Below are 17,456 nucleotides of genomic sequence, written 5' to 3'. Positions count from 1 at the left end.
TGCAGGCCATGCCTGGCCAGGCCACTGGGCATCTGCCCGAAGCGCCCGATGGTGCAGTCCGCGCCTGGTTGAATCTTTTCACATCTTTTCATGTCATGTCTTTATTTTTTGCACGAAATTATGGAGTTTAAGTTATCCTTTATTTATCCCCATGGGGAAATTCATCCTCTGCATTTGATCCATCCTCTACTAGGACCCTTCCTAGAACTAGGAGCAGTGGGCAGCCGCAGTGGGCAGCCGCAGTGCAGCGCCTGGGGACCAACTCCAGTTCTTTTGCCATTGCCTTGGTCAGGGGCACTGATAGGAGTATTAACCCTAACATGGAGAGTAGTATCGAGAGAGTATCGATAAATATTGGTATCGATAAGGAGTAGTGGTATTGGTATTAATAAAATCCGATACCCATCCCTATAGTCGACCGGTGAATCAGGGACGTTGCTGGCAAAATAGTAATGGCTGCTCCCATGGCTCTGCGGTTCCCTAAGCAACGAGCAGTAATGTCGACATCCATAGAGTTTACACAGCCATAAGTGCAGATATTGCGCAAATAGACTCAATAACAACAATTAAACAAGAATAAGTGCACCAGCGGAGTTTCTCTGCGGGGTGGGGGGGGGTGTTTTCGCCATTCTTCCGAGTGGATTTGGAACTGACTGTATCCGACGCTGATTGGCTGAAGGACTGGATTTGACTATGCTGATTGGCTGAAATCACTGTGGACTGCTTGAATTCCAGACTGATCTGCTGAGCCAAGCAGGATGTGAGATCACAAATAAGGATGGTTTTAACCAGTTCAGTTCAGTTCAGTTCAGTACTTTATTGTCCCACTGGGGAAAATTAATCTTGCTACAGAGCACAAAGAGGATGGTACATACAACACAGTGCAACACAACAACACATGACAGCTCACCAATAAAATCCTAAAAATGGATGAATAAAAAAGATAAAATAGTATAAGATAAAATAGGATAAAAGGTAAAATAGGATAAGTGCAGCGGCGCCAGTGTGAGCAGAAAGTACATATTTTCTATACTGTATTTCTCTATCAATTGTTCAAAATGTTATCTTTATTCTGTAATTTGCTACTGTTGTGTCAGCTAGAATTAGCTAGACATATTTTCTGTGAAGCCCTCTGAGACATGCTTGTGAATTAGGGCTATATAAATAAACTTGCCTTGACTTGACTTGACATAGGTGCGAAGGAAAATGACCTGTTGTGCAAATTGAGCATACAGTACGTATTGCACTTGGGAGAAAGGAAAATTTGAATCTATTGCACTTTACCCTGGGGACTCTGTACCTCTGTCCTGAAAGGAGGGGGAGAGATGTTTGACAAGGAGAGCTGCTGCTTGCCAATCATCTTGCTGGCTGCCTTAACAATGTTACCCAGGCTAAGCCACTGTGTGCCCAGTGAAGATGAAAACAATATGGAGTCGTTGATTTAAATGTGTCCATAATGTTTAGTTTTCTGACCTTTGAGTGTCCTCAGAAGGGCCTTGTCCTCAGTCTCTATGAGGGGGAACTCCTCTCTGGACGGACAACTGAACACACAAAACCACAAAACATGTTAGCAGTGATGTGATCCACATTAAAACATGTTAGCAGTGATGTGATCCACATTAAAACATGTTAGCAGTGATGTGATCCTCATTAAAACATGTTAGCAGTGATGTGATCCACATTAAAACATGTTAGCAGTGATGTGATCCACATTAAAACATGTTAGCAGTGATGTGATCCTCATTAAAACATGTTAGCAGTGATGTGATCCACATTAAAACATGTTAGCAGTGATGTGATCCACATTAAAACATGTTAGCAGTGATGTGATCCACATTAAAACATGTTAGCAGTGATGTGATCCTCATTAAAACATGTTAGCAGTGATGTGATCCACATTAAAACATGTTAGCAGTGATGTGATCCACATTAAAACATGTTTGCAGTGATGTGATCCACATTAAAACATGTTAGCAGTGATGTGATCCACATTAAAACATGTTAGCAGTGATGTGATCCTCATTAAAACATGTTAGCAGTGATGTGATCCACATTAAAACATGTTAGCAGTGATGTGATCCTCATTAAAACATGTTAGCAGTGATGTGATCCACATTAAAACATGTTAGCAGTGATGTGATCCTCATTAAAACATGTTAGCAGTGATGTGATCCACATTAAAACATGTTTAGTGATGTGATCCTCATTAAAACATGTTAGCAGTGATGTGATCCACATTAAAACATGTTAGCAGTGATGTGATCCACATTAAAACATGTTTGCAGTGATGTGATCCACATTAAAACATGTTTAGTGATGTGATCCTCATTAAAACATGTTAGCAGTGATGTGATCCACATTAAAACATGTTAGCAGTGATGTGATCCACATTAAAACATGTTTGCAGTGATGTGATCCTCATTCAAACATGTTAGCAGTGATGTGATCCACATTATAACGTGTTAGCAGTGATGTGATCCTCATTAAAACATGTTAGCAGTGATGTGATCCACATTAAAACATGTAGCAGTGATGTGATCCTCATTAAAACATGTTAGCAGTTATGTGATCCTCATTAAAACATGTTAGCAGTGATGTGATCCACATTAAAACATGTTAGCAGTGATGTGATCCTCATTAAAACATGTTAGCAGTGATGTGATCCACATTAAAACATGTTAGCATTGATGTGATCCACATTAAAACATGTTAGCAGTGATGTGATCCTCATTAACACATTCACTGCCAGCCGTTTTTTTTTTACTGTAGGTAGCTTCTGCCAAGGTTTTTTTTTGAGGATTCTGGCTCATCTTTCAACAGCCGAGGATTATTTTCTGCTAAGATTTTGTGAACACAAAATATCTCAAAAGAACCAATAGAATGTGTGCTTTCTCTGTCTAAAAGAGTTAGTTTGTAGAGTTAGTAGTTATGTAGGCATTAGCACTTGAATACAGCATGGTTTCAGCGTCTGAAAATTTAAGCTGAGAAAAATGCCTTTTTGTGAAATTCGATAGAACAGTCACTTTAACCATTCATTTTTGGCATCAGTAAGACGTCAGACATCTAAACAATAGTTTTGAACAGTAATTTCCTCCATAACAGCAGGAAACCCCCCTCTCCTTCAAACTCCTCCCTCCATGTGTGTTCTCCTCCTGCCTCCCTGGCTCTGCAGCGGGCGTGTCACAAGCGAGTTGCTGCTGCTGCTGCTGCTGCCTGTCTGCTGGCGGCCGCTCTTTGGGCGAGTCTGGTGGGCTCGCTCGTTTCTTGGGGTTTCGGTTGAGAGCTTTGATGAAGCTTTTGCGATTCTGGTCTTATTTATGCTGCGTGTTTCAAAGTGTGTTCCACCCGTAATCTATTATGCAAATTTGCAATCCCCCACCGCCAGCTCCCTGCGCGAAAGCGAAAGCGTTTTTGCCAATCCATTTTCATGAGAATGGCTTCCTCACGCGGCTGTTTTTGCTTAGCTTTCTCTCGTCTGGAGAGCACTGTCGCCACTTAGTGGGTCGGTAAAATAGATTATACACATTCAATACCTCCCATATTTTAATATGAGATGTAAAAGGGGTTGATCGACGTCCCACCGTCAAAAAAAAAAAAAAATTTTTAAGACGAGATATCTCGTCATTGGCAGTCAACCGTTGGATTTTTTAAGACGAGATATCTCGTCAATGGCAGTGAACGTGTTAAAACATGTTAGCAGTGATGTGATCCACATTAAAACATGTTAGCAGTGATGTGATCCACATTAAAGCATGTTTGCAGTGATGTGATCCACATTAAAACATGTTAGCAGTGATGTGATCCACATTAAAACATGTTAGCAGTGATGTGATCCTCATTAAAACATGTTAGCAGTGATGTGATCCACATTAAAACATGTTTGCAGTGATGTGATCCACATTAAAGCATGTTTGCAGTGATGTGATCCACATTAAAACATGTTAGCAGTGATGTGATCCACATTAAAACATGTTAGCAGTGATGTGATCCACATTAAAGCATGTTTGCAGTGATGTGATCCACATTAAAACATGTTTGCAGTGATGTGATCCACATTAAAGCATGTTTGCAGTGATGTGATCCACATTAAAACATGTTAGCAGTGATGTGATCCACATTAAAACATGTTTGCAGTGATGTGATCCACATTAAAGCATGCTTGCAGTGATGTGATCCACATTAAAACATGTTAGCAGTGATGTGATCCACATTAAAACATGTTAGCAGTGATGTGATCCTCATTAAAACATGTTAGCAGTGATGTGATCCACATTAAAACATGTTTAGTGATGTGATCCACATTAAAACATGTTAGCAGTGATGTGATCCTCATTAAAACATGTTTGCAGTGATGTGATCCACATTAAAGCATGTTTGCAGTGATGTGATCCACATTAAAACATGTTAGCAGTGATGTGATCCACATTAAAACATGTTAGCAGTGATGTGATCCACTTCAATTAATTTCAAGTTATCCGGGCCTTCTACTAAATTCGGTGTGGAAATGGTCCACCAAGCAGCGCTATTTTTTCATATTAAGTTAAGTTAAGTTAAGTTAAGTTAAGTTAAGTTATCCTTTATTTATCCCCTTGGGGAAATTCATCCTCTGCATTTGACCCATCCTCTACTAGGAACCTTCCTAGAACTAGGAGCAGCGGGCAGCCACTGTGCAGCGCCCGGGGACCAACTCCAGTTATTTTGCCAGTACCTTGGTCAGGGGCACTGACAGGAGTATTAACCCTAACATACATGTCTTTCTTGATTAATATATTAATATGTTTCATGCTGCATAGCAGCATAATAAAAACCGCAACCTTAAACTCCCACATTTTTTAACTGAATTTGGCCCGTAAATCCATGGCTGACAACGAGTTCAATTTTAAAGCGTGAGTGGTGATTTTTATACCATATGAAAGTAGAAGAAATAAGGAATCGATTGAGACCAAGCATGTCAACCTAGCATGTCGGGAAGGGGGGTAAATAACGCTCCAAAGTTGATGAATTGGAATGTAACTAAACAAGTATGTTGATAGTGCAGGGGAAGACACTCTCTGGTTCCTAGATGCAAGAAAGTGTAATTTAACGCTATTTGACAACAGTTTCGGCCATATAGCCTTTGTCAAGTCTCGTACAAACACAGTGCAAGACAGCCATTATAAAGACAGCTGATTGAATGGACAACACCTGTCCTGTGAAAGCACACCTGAATGTGATTACAATGACATCATAGGATCAGTCATGCAGTAATAGGCTACATTTAGACAGTAGATTAATCAAAACATTGATGTCACAGGTAGGCTTCTGTATACCATAATATATCATGAATCTATTTGAAAAATAGATTAATATAAATAGTAATCACAGCCTAATGCATAGAGATAAATCCTGAAACCTTCTTGCAACAGTTGTAGCCTAAGCCAGTGGTTTTCAAAGTGGGGTCCCCAGCAAAAAGGGGGGATAATCTATTTTCACTATAATTCCATGCCATCCATAAGTAACACAATCTAAGCTAGTGTAGAAGTGAGTAACTAGGCTAATAATAACCATAACAGCACAATTAATTGACAAAAATCTCAAAATAAATATACAGTATTTACTCTGAGTAATGAAATAATGAGAAAAGGAACAATTATTGATGGTTAAACTGAATAATGACATCACAACAGTGTAATCCTAATGCTAAATTAAAATGAGATATTCCTCTAAATCTGTCTTCAAAATGCAAAAGGGGAAAAAAAAGCCCACATTTTTTTCGCTGGCGACCTATGACATTATTTAATTGGTGAGCTGTCATGTGTTGTTGTGTTGCACTGTTGTAGTATGTACCATCCTCTTTGTGCTCTGTAGCAAGATTGTTTAAGCTTAAAATTGTTGTGCTTAAAAATGTTTAAGCACGTCTAAAGTATGCACATGACATGTGCACCTATGTGCAGTGAATATGCCACTGTCTCTGACTTGTCTTATCACTATACTGCCTTATTGCTTGTTGTGTCTCTTGTTGTTTTTGCACTCATATGCCCTGTTATATTTGTACTATGTTGTAAACGGAGTCCACAGCACAAGAATTTCACACGTGATACTTGTACCATGGAGTGACAATAAAAATCTTGAATCTTGAGATGAATTTTCCCCAGTGGGACAATAAAGTACTGAACTGAACTGAACTAAAACCATCCTTATTCGAAAGTTTCCTCCCTTGCTTTCAAGCTCACCAGCCGCCACTGTGCGCGTGTGTGTGTGTGTGTGTGTGTGTGTGTGTGTGTGTGTGTGTGTGTGTGTACTCCCCCCAAACGTCTCCTCCCACAGCAGGTTTACTACATGACCATGAGAGGGGGTGAGAGAGAAAGGAGAGAAAACCAGCAGAGAAATTTGCCGTTTGCGCTGCAGTCAGAGCACATTATTTTCTGACTAACGAGCTGTCGGATTAGTGAGATTTTTGTTGTCGGGTTAACAAGCTGTCGGACGAATGAGATGTCTGTCCAATGCATAATTTTTTGGACTCGTGAGGTGTCGGACTAGGGGGCAGTCCCCGGGCTGGGTGCAGTCCTGCTCCACAGCAGTCCATCATGCTGAGGAAAACTCTTGGCCCAATGAAGAGCTTACTGTACATTAGACACAGATTGACAAAACAGACAAGAAATTAGGCTCAAAATTTAGGACGTTTATTTCTGTATTTTGTATAGATACAGCCACAAGTCAGGTGTCATTGTGTATTTTCTACACAGATGCAGGTGGGTCCAGCAAAAATAGAAACACGTACATCTAAAAACCAGATGAAAAACATGTCTAGTGCACGTTGGTTGGGTGGTGGACATTGTTTTACTTCAGGATTAGAAGTAGGGTTTGGGGGTCAAGATTAGGATTACGTTACATTATGGATATGGAGAGTTAAGTCACTTTAAGCAGGGGGTGCTGGGAGGAAGGGACTCTCGGTGGGGCCCGCAAGGGCCCCGGCGGAAAAAAAAATTATGTTTTTTTTTTACATTTTTTTGCCATATTTAGAGGAATATCTCATTTTAAATTAACATTAGGATACTGTTGTGATGTAATTATTCAGTATTTTCTCCTTTTCTCACTCATTCAGAGCAAAGAGGGAGATATATACAGTGGCGATTTTACATTAGGGGCAAGTGGGGCAGTGCCCCACCAGATGGCGCTGTGGTGCGGTGCAAGAAGCTCATTACATCTGGATTGTTGTGGAAAATCTAATTTTTATATTGAATACAAAGTAGTGATTCAACTGTGAATGTGGTGTCTATATAAATAAACTTTACTCACAATCGTATAGTGCTGTTTTGGAGTATTTTCCTTAGTGTGTGTGTCTGTTTCTGTGTGTTTGGCTCTGCTAGCACAGCGTGCTGCATTTCCTCCATATGGGGCAGGCCGGCGCTCTGACCCACCATTGCCATAGAAACAACCACGTGACATTGCTGGTCCCTGGCAATGTTATATTGGGTAAAGGGGCAGAGATGATGATGCCCCAGTGTGTGAACTCCTGACATGAACTCCGCCCAACAGGTGTGGCCGGACTGGCTGCGAAATGTCATGTGACGAGGAGAAAATAAACAAACGAATGCTAAATCAGACAAGTACATTGCCGCTAGCTAGCTAATACTGTGAAGTGTGTTTTATTAAGCTACTAGCTACAACTACAATGAATCGTGTAGATTATTTGTTGTCTGTGCGGTTTAGTACATTGCCGTTGGAAGATAAATTGGAACTCCCATGACATCTGCCGAATCTGAGAGGAACTTTTCAACATTGAAAAGGATTAAGACATGCTTTCCATTGAAAATTAGTTTATTCAGGGAAAGGTGGATTTCAACAGTAAAGTCATCGAAAGGTTTGCTCACGCAAAGAACCGGCGCGCTACATTCCTGTTCAAGTGACCTGCATTGATGAGTCAATATTTTTGTGTGTGGAGCTGAAACGTTTTTTCCACATAGGCTAATGGACAGTGTGCTGTAAACTGTATACACTAGTGATGCGCGGGTCACCCAGAACCTGCCGGGTCCCGTGGGCTGGGCCGCCCCGCAGGCGGGCTGGGTTGGCAAATTATGAAAATATCGCTGGTGCGGGCGGGGCAGGCTCAGAACGTGACAAAGCAACATTATTAAATAATTTAGAGCAGTGAAACACGCAGAGTAATTAACCTTAAAGACGTGAACTCTCTCTCACACACAATCAGACAGACTCCTGCTGCACTCTCTATAGCAGGGGTGGGCAATTATTTTTCATGGGGGGCCACATGAGAAACCCAGATTGTTGCCGGGGGCCGAACAAATATTGTCATGCCGTAACCCAGGAACTTTGATAATAGAGAGGGCTACAAAAAAATGTCCTCGCTACCAGAGGGCCAGATTTTGCTGAGCGTTGGGGGCCGAATGGCGCCGGCGCAAATTTTTTGGGGGCATTTGAAGTCAGGTTTAGAGGAATACCTCATTTTAAATTAACAGTTGTGATGTCATTATTCAGTCTTAAACACCAATATTTGATCCTTTTCTCACTCACTCCTATGTCATTAACTTTTTTGACCACCTGCCAATATGGCTGCTATATTTTAAAGTTACCAGCCAATTAGATCTGTCCATTCCACTAGCCAAAATGTTTTTCTTTAAATAAACCAGAATATGAGTGTTAATTTAAGCATAAGTATCAGTAAGTGGCCCGGGATTCTCAAAGCCTGTGTTGAGGGTCACACGAACAAAAATGCACTCTTGAAGCTAAATAAATCCAAAACCAACAAGTTAATTATTTCCATTTTTACTTCGATGTAGAACAGTCATTTCTTACACATTAGATTACTTTTAGCCTTTTAGTCATAAAGATTACTGAAAGATATTCCATACCAGACTGAAATGTTATAACGGAAGTGGAGTATTGCCCAGAATAACATGAACATTTGGACACTTATTCAGCGGGTACCTTGCATGTTGCATTCAGGTGCATTGTAAAAAAAAAAAAAAAAAAAAATTTTTTTTTTTTTTTTTTTTTTTTTGCAATTCCAGCGCGGGCCACACAGGGGGCGCTCGCGGGCCGCATGTGGCCCGCGGGCCGCCTTTTGCCCAGGTCTGCTCTATAGCCTACATGGAGTAAAGAAACGCTTCAATGAGGTAGCCTATGTGGTCTCAAAACAAACATTTTGGAAGGATTATTCGCTGTAATTATTATTTGAAGTGTCCATATAATGCCACCGCAGATTTTCTGTTGTGGACTCGACTGTGATCTATTTGTCAACTTTACTGCAACGTGAGTAGGCTGTGAACAATTGAGAGCGCATGAGGTAATTAAAAGAAATCAGACAGCGAGTCTAGCCGTATCTGCAAGCCGTGTGCGCACCTGCTGCTGCACTAGGCTACTACGTTTAGTAGCCTACTACTGCAACATGGCCAATTGAGAGCGCATGAGGTAATTAAAATAAATGCGGAAGAATAAGAACTGTTTCTGTAGCCTGCCTAGTGCCTACCTCTACCTGCTACCTCCATTTGAAACACTGCGGTCACGCCATCTGCACTTTGGGGAAGCGTAGTCGGTCGCGCTATCTGAAGACCATGGATTAATTTAAGAAATACCGACATGAAAGCAGCAGCGCAACTCATCCAGAGCAGGCCTAGGCTACAACTGTTGTCGCGCACGGCAGCATGTGATTGTCTGTGTGTGTGTGTGAGAGAGAGAGAGGGGGGAGAGAGACAGAGTTATTAGCTACTTTGCACACCTTGGAAGCTCCGCTGTGCTCCTCCTGAGTCCGGAGACATATTACATTAAATTGGCCGTTGCGGGCTGCTGGGTTGGGCTGGGTTCGGAATTTTCAGATATTTTAACGGACTGGGTGGGGCGGGCTGGCTCCAATGACGGGTTGGGTTGGGGCGGGCCTTAAAAAACCCTGACCCGCGCATCACTATTATACACACTACTGGAGCTGTCTGACATGTTTGTTTGGATATGTATGAGAATTGGACAGTGCGCCGTTCACTGTATTCTGTAGACTATTGCAGCTGTCACGTGACTTGTCGTTATAGCCTCTGCTCTGCTGTTGGATGTTGAATAGAATAATTAAAGCCAAATTGATTTAGTAGTTTTGTATATTTTTTGTCAGTAATGCAAGGTTTGCAAGGCTGTCATATATGTGATAGTAACCCCATCTGGGATAAACAGGGAACAGAGAGCAGTGTGTGTGCTTGCAGCAGAGGGCTGCTCAATATCACTGCTATGAAGTCTGCGTTCCGTGCGTAAATACGCACAAGCTTCATACCGAGCGTACCCATACAAATGTGAAGTGTATTTAGTTTTGGAATATTTCTGCTCCTTGGCACTCAAATCGCAGTCACATCTGCCTACCATAGATTGGCTACATCTTTTTTGTGTGTGATGGTAAAACTGCCCCTCCAGAAATGTCAGGCTAAAATCGCCACTGGATATATAACATGATGATAATGCTCTATATCTCCCTATTTGCTCTGAATACACCAGTTAACATGACACAGACTTAACATGATAGAAATATTATCAGCAAACTTAATGACTAGACTAATTATTCTGATCTGAATGGCATATATCAAGAAACATTGACTCCTCTCTTTGCTGTATAGTGGGAGGTGCATTTTTGAGTAGGCTATTAAAATAGCATGTCAAGTTCACATTTCTTTATTGCCAGATTAAACAATTCGTATTGGTTGTTGGTTGGTTCAACACAACATGTGCGTGCATGCGCGCTTCTTCTTCTTCTCTAGCCTACAAGCATGTAACTTCCTTGATTGTTATTGTTGATAATTCTATTTAAATAGGCTACATTTTCATTTCCCGAAACATTCTTAACTCATTGAGTGCCAATGACGACAATCGTCGTCAATTCAAATACTAACGTAGAGTGCCAATGACGACGATTGTCGTCAATTGCGTTTTTTGACGGTGGGACGTGGATCAAAGCCTGGTCCATCTCCTGTGAAAGTATGGTGGATGTTGAATGTGTAAAAGCTATTTTACGGACCCATTAGGTGGCGACAGTGCTCTCCAGATTAGAGAAAGGCCAGGAAAAAACAGAGAAGTCATGGGGAAACGGAAATCGCATCGGTATGCATCGATATGCATGAAGCATAACGTTAGCTGTGCCTGTGAACAGCAGCCAATCTGCTGCCACAATTGAGCCCCTCCGTCTCCGCTGTGATAGCCCATCCGCATGATTAGTTGTGGAGTTGTTATTATTCTCAACTGGAAGCGATGGGAGCCGGTGACAAATACACGCGGAACGCTGTAAAAAAGCTGGATGTAGCGCACTTTTCAGTGCAGAGCAAACGCAGCAGAGAGCCACCAGAGACACTCCCACGGAGGTGGGGTTTGCAGTTGAGCGGGGTGGGGCATGCAGGGCAGCATACAACACCGATCCAGACAGACCCAGACAGCAGGACAGGATTGGCAAACACAAGCTAGAATATCTGATGCCCACCAGCAGTAAATCAAGACCAGCAAGAAGCTGCAACCAGCAGCGCACGCAGGGGCCAGCGCTGCTGGTTGCAGCTAAAAAATATTATTTTGCCAAACAAAATTCCTTTGTTTTCACTGTTTTATTGAAGGAAATTATTTTTGAGGTGTCACTACATCATAAAATATTAGCTTCAGAGCCAGTGATGTGCTTGAAATGCTTCATTTCACAAAAGGCTGATTATCTCAGCTTCTAATTTGAAACGTCTGTTTTTGGTGAAATCAACCTATCTTCTCTGGCTCATAACTAAAGAACGGAAAATGATATCAATAAACTTTTTTTTGCTGATGATGATAGAAGAGAGTCTCATCGTTCTTTAGGCGTGTTCGGTGTTTACATAGTAATATCACACAATATTCTGTGGGCCTCGAGAAATCACTGAAAACGCTCTGAAACTCTGGCACTGGGAGCGTCCGTTCTCCAAAAGTGGCTGGCACTCAATGAGTTAAGCACCAACATATTCTCGTTGCTGTCTAATTGCCCGCCGTTCACCTGGTGAAGTGTTGGTCTGTCTGTTTGACTGACTGTCCATCTCTCTGACTGTCTGACCGTCTATCTGTCTGACTACCCATCACATTCACCTTCTGGTGAAGTGTTGAATCCCAAAGCATTTGGTTTGGCTGATGTCAGTTTGCTCTACTTGCTTGTTATCCAGCGAGGTATGATGATCACAGTGCTTCCCACACACAGTGTAGCCCGCCTCCTTCCGCTGCGAGCGGGGACTGTAGGTTATATAGTATGATGCACAATTCTGGATAAATTAAATGAGTATCATGATTTTCTTTCTCTGAATTGAGATCACGATTCTCTCTCACATTTGGGTTAGGGTTTATTGCGCTCATTTATTTCACTCAACCTTACAAGAAAAACAAAGCATTTTTTAATCAATTATTGTCATCATTGTAATTAAAAAAAAACATTGATCTCCCACACCTTATGTGTGTGGGGGGCATCGGTGCTCTCCCTCACTGGTCAAGGGATGCCGGTAGGTCAGAGTATCTTAGGTTAAGCTATAGATAGTCTCGCTGGCCAGCCTCCCCTCCCTACCGTGAGATGAGTCTAGCGGCGCAGGTCTCCATTGTGGGAATGCGATGGGCGGTGCTTGGGGGCAGTGCCCTTGGAAAATAGTTTCCAACAATCAAACTTGCCATTTTCAGCGTGTAGCAACGAGCTAGCGTGTAGGTTTCTGGCGTTAGCTTGCTAGCTAGTTAGCGTTGTTGTTTTCACTGAGGCGACAGGGCACTATTTACAGAGACAAAACGCAGAACAAGCCAGCACACGAGATGTCCTTTTTTATCATTTACAGTAATTTACCTCAGTCCGGGGTACAGCACAAACAAGTTCTAGGACTGAAACTTGTTTGTGCTGTACCCCGGACTGAGGTAAATTAAATGATAAAAAAGGACATCTTGTGTGCTGGCTTGTTCTGCGTTTTGACTTTGTGCTTGTGCCTTGCACCGGACCTTTCTGTTTGACTCTCCGAGTGTGCTCGTTTTTCCACTTTTTTGATTTCACTATTTACAGCGACACACAGGGAGGAGGGAGCGGAAGCCGCTCTGATTGACATGGTCGGAGCCAATGACAGAGCTTGTAATAAGGGGGAGCAGACATCCGGCAGCGACTGAAACAGTCGCTCCAATGGGGAGCAGCTGTAGAGCAAGGGAGGGCTTATCCCAGTTGCCTGTTTCCGTGCAGCCAGAAGACTCTCACGGAAGGGAGAGGAGGCTGGCCAGCGAGACTAGGCTATAGATTACCTACAGCCTAAGCCCCCGTTCACACAGGACGCTCAACCTAAGTTAACACACACAAGTTTAATTTAAGCGTCCTTGTTAACAGGTGAGGCCGTTCACACCACCCACGCGCGTGTCACGCTGAAGCCTCGCCGAAGCCACGCTGACGTCTTGCTCACGCGATCGTTCAGGATTCATGCCTATTTTCCAAGCGAAAAAAAGTCAATGGGAGTTGTGGGCGGGTTCAAGGCGCGCCGAGTAGGCGCTGAGAGGAAAAGAGAAGGCTTCTTGTGTGAACTGTTAGGCGTCAGTTCACCGTGTGCCTGCTTCAAGCTTCAGTTCTACTTACGTTCAGCATCCTGTGTGAACAAGGGCTAACTATAGACTGTAGACCAGGGGATTCCAAAGTCTGAGACCATGGGCCTTCTCTCAGAAATAGAAAAGAAAAAAGTCTGCACTCTGGAGCATACTTGAAGACTTGGAGTTTATTAACGTTTCGGTTCAACAACCTTCATCAGAATGGAGACAAAGTCTGAGACCATGGGCCTTCTCTCAGAAATAGCATGGAAAAAGCTCCATGAAAAAGTTGCCTTCACTCTTTTCAAATTATTAAATCAACTATAACTGAAATAACTAAAATAATTTCACTCACTGAGCCTCCCCTCCAATTGTTTGAGCCCCACCTGAGGAGGCCCACCTCCCACATTGGAATCCTCTGAACTGGGGTGTTATAGTGTTCAGGTTAAAGATCAGATTAGATTAGAGTAGGACAGGGCAGACTAGGCCGTAGATTAGCTAGATTCCTTGGGCTCTATCGTTGCAAAGGCGGTCATTTTGTGTTAGCGTCCGTTTTGCGCTGGAATAGCGTCGCTCCATTGTCTTGCCCCACAGGCGCACCACATATGAGAGGAGAGAAATGTGTTTTCATTGGTGGGCGGGAAAATTCGGAACAGTCTGCCATCTGCAATAAGGGAATGCCCTTCCCCCACGTTTAGGGCAAAACGTAAAGAATAGCTCAAAGCTAAACGTAAAGAATAGCTCAAAGCTAAACGTAAAGAATAGCTCAAAGCTAAACGTAAAGAATAGCTCAAAGCTAAACGTAAAGAATAGCTCAAAGCCGCAAATCTGCAATCATTTTAATTAGCCTATTCACCGGGCATTCCCTTACTGCACCAATTGCGAGACTGCAGACTATTGGGAAACTGTTTTGTATTGTGCTGTGCCTGTGTTTGTGTATTTTATCTTTTACTGCATTGCTTGTGTATAACTGTGTTGTAGCAGTGTGTTCTCTTTTTTCCTTTTAACTAGGGACTGCGGATCTGAATTAGCTTTAGTGCTATAATCCAGCATTTTACATTTGTATCTCTAATACTCATACTGCAGATCTTTAATTTCAAGTCAAGTCAAGTCAAGTTTATTTGTATAGCACATTTCATACACAGAGGCAATTCAAAGTGCTTCACATAAAATGGTTGACAGGAAAAGAAAAGAAAAGAAGAGAATAAAATGGACATTTAAAAGCATCACAACAAAACTTTTAAAAAAAAGTATAAAAAGTGCATTAAGCAACAGGCGCAGCAGTTGCAGAAAGAGCTAAAAACTTATAGACGACTCATTGGGTTTGCATAGTAGCTGTCAGCAGTTAAAAGCGTCAATAAACATAAAAGTCTTTAGTCTATTTTTAAAAGTAAGTAAGGTTGGGGCAGATCTGAGGTCTTCAGGCAATTTGTTCCAGCTAGCGGAAGCATAGTGGGTAAATGCAGCCTTCCCATGATTTGATTTGATCCTAATGACAGTTAATAAGCTGGACCCTGTTGACCTAAGAGTTCTAGACAGTTCATAGCGTGGGAGCAATTCAGCTATGTATTTTGGGCCTAGGCCATTAAGTGATTGATAGACTAATAACAGTATTTTAAAATCTATTCTATGACACACTGGCAACCAGTGTAAGGACTTAAGAACTGGAGTGATATGATCAGCTTTCTTATGGCTCATTTCCACCACATTTTACTGCCCTGCACAGCTCGTCACCAGTCGGCTCTACTCGTTTCGGCCCGATGGATGTTCTGCTTCGACCGCCGTTCATCTGCCCCCTCCCACAGCTGGTCGTCATAGCGACCACATATCTGTCCTTCGCTTATAGCCGAAGTAGGCTATAACATAACGTTACAATTAAATCCATCCACAGAACTTTTAAACTGTTTATGAAATACTGGTGCCTCTAAATGACCTACAGTGTACATGGGCGAATGTGACAATCGGCCAGGAGAATGGATATCACTTTGTAGTTAGTCAAACTCACAGGCATGCGCTGCGCGCGGACGGGAGAGGCGCAACAGAGTGAAGCCTGTACCCCGCGGCCTCTCACCAGGCAAGACCGCGGCTTCACCAAAGACCCGCTGCGGCCTAGCGGAGCGCTGCACTCAGGAGCTTCCTGAGCAGCTGACTTTTTTCACTCTGAAAACAATTGAAACCACCGCCACGACTTTATTTCCCCAGAGGCGAAGGCAGCAACACAAAAGACTGATGGAAATAACATAACAGAAGAGAAGGTAAGCCCACTAAACTGGTATGCAGCGCATTGACAGTCAGTAGATAGAGTAAACACGATTCTGCCTGACCAATCAGTCGTCAACAATGTTTTCACGTCACCGTATGGTACCGGGTTGACAGAATAGAACCCCTACGAGGCAGGTACGAAAAGTAGCACGACTCAACCCCAATACAACCCGGGCTGGGACAGTTTTAACCGGTGGAATGAGACAATTTATCGAGTCGAGCGGAGCGGGATCGCGCTACTACCTGCGGTGGAAATGATCTTTTAGTCTTCGTTAGAACTCTAGCAGCAGCATTCTGAATGAGTTGAAGTTGCCTAAGTTCCTTTTTGGAGAGACCAGAAAAAAGGCTATTGCAATAGTCTAACCTACTATAAATGAAGGCGTGAATTAGTTTTTCTAGATCCTGTTTGGACATGTATCCCCTAATTCTTGCTATATTTTTAAGATGATAAAAAGCTGATTTTCTAATTGACTGTGGGAGTTAAAGTTCAGATTTCATTTAATTTATTTAAGTAGGGACAGTGCACAATCACATTGATGAGATATGCAAATTAGCATTATGATCTGTCAACTTCTGACTTTTTGAGCAGTCGGGTGCGTAGTTCATAGAAAACTAGGACACTTTGGATTTATTTTACTTTGTAACTAAAGCAATTTAAAATCTAACAAAGTACATTACTTCAAACAAAATGTACTTAAGCAAAAGTAAAATTACAGTAGTACACAAAGTACACAAAAAAGCTACTCAATTACAGTAATTTGAGCAAATGTAATTAGTTACTTTCCACCTCTGGGATTAAGGAGTGTGGCAGTGTGGCATTAATAAAGTATCTTGTATCTTGTAAGGAATAAATGTTGTGAATGGTTGGATGGTCTTCACAAGTATATTGAGCCAGACTCAGACTGTGTGTGTGTGTGTGTGTGTGTGTGTGTGTGTGTGTGTGTGTGCACCCACTTGCTGACAGTGTGCTGGATGTAGCGTATCCAGACCTTCTTGTCCTCCTTGGAGGCAGCGTGGACCTCATACATCTCAGGAGGGGCGGAGTCAGTGATGAGAAACATGCCTCGCTCCTGATTGGCTATGTCCCTCACTATCAGGTTCTGAAGGGACAGCACTGGCGGTTTGTCCTGATAGGATGACAGATAAGAGATGGGAAAAGTACACACATTCTTTACTTAAGTACAAGTACAGTTACTTGTATGTAAAAAAAAAAGACTGGAAAAGTAGTAGTGATTCAACTTGTTTACTGAAGTAAAAGTAAAAAAGTACAGGGTCTGATTGATTGATTGATTAAATGTATTCGACAAATAAAAAAATACAATACACCAACAAGCATACAGTATAAAATAATTCATCGGGATATCAAAATAAAGTCGCTAAACGTATTAGTGGCTGAGCCAGCGAAGCAGCAGGGCCACTTATTGTATTTGCCATTATTATTAGTGGCCGGGCCAGCGAAGCGGCAGGGTTTTATTCTTCTCAGACATATTTTTGTTTGATCCAAAATTGAGCCCACAGTGCATCAAAATGTTTTACTGTAAATGGTACTATAAACAACTACTGCAAATTCTTGCTAAATAAAACTAGAAACTTCACAGGGGAAAAAGAGAACATTTTGCTGTGACTGTAATTGAAGTGTGTAAAATCTCAGAATTGTATCTCAAAAACTGAATTTTGTACAATATTTT

The 17,456-nt window shown here is 42.1% G+C and overlaps 1 protein-coding gene across 1 annotated transcript in view; it reads right to left on the bottom strand.

The window, feature by feature from the left end:
• arhgef2a (Rho guanine nucleotide exchange factor (GEF) 2a) overlaps positions 1-17,456 on the bottom strand; it is a 134,784-nt gene that overhangs the window by 30,374 nt on the left and 86,954 nt on the right. Inside the window, exons 14-15 of the mRNA XM_083646542.1 lie at positions 16,723-16,895; positions 1,474-1,541 (exon numbers count right to left, since the gene is read on the bottom strand). Of these exons, the coding sequence (XP_083502668.1) occupies positions 1,474-1,541; positions 16,723-16,895 (241 nt within the window). The remainder of the gene's footprint in view (positions 1-1,473; positions 1,542-16,722; positions 16,896-17,456) is intronic.

The sequence above is a fragment of the Poromitra crassiceps genome (assembly GCF_964638095.1).
Source record: "Poromitra crassiceps genome assembly, chromosome: 11".
Classification (NCBI taxonomy): domain Eukaryota; kingdom Metazoa; phylum Chordata; class Actinopteri; order Beryciformes; family Melamphaidae; genus Poromitra; species Poromitra crassiceps.
This window is presented reverse-complemented; position numbering and strand designations above follow the sequence as displayed.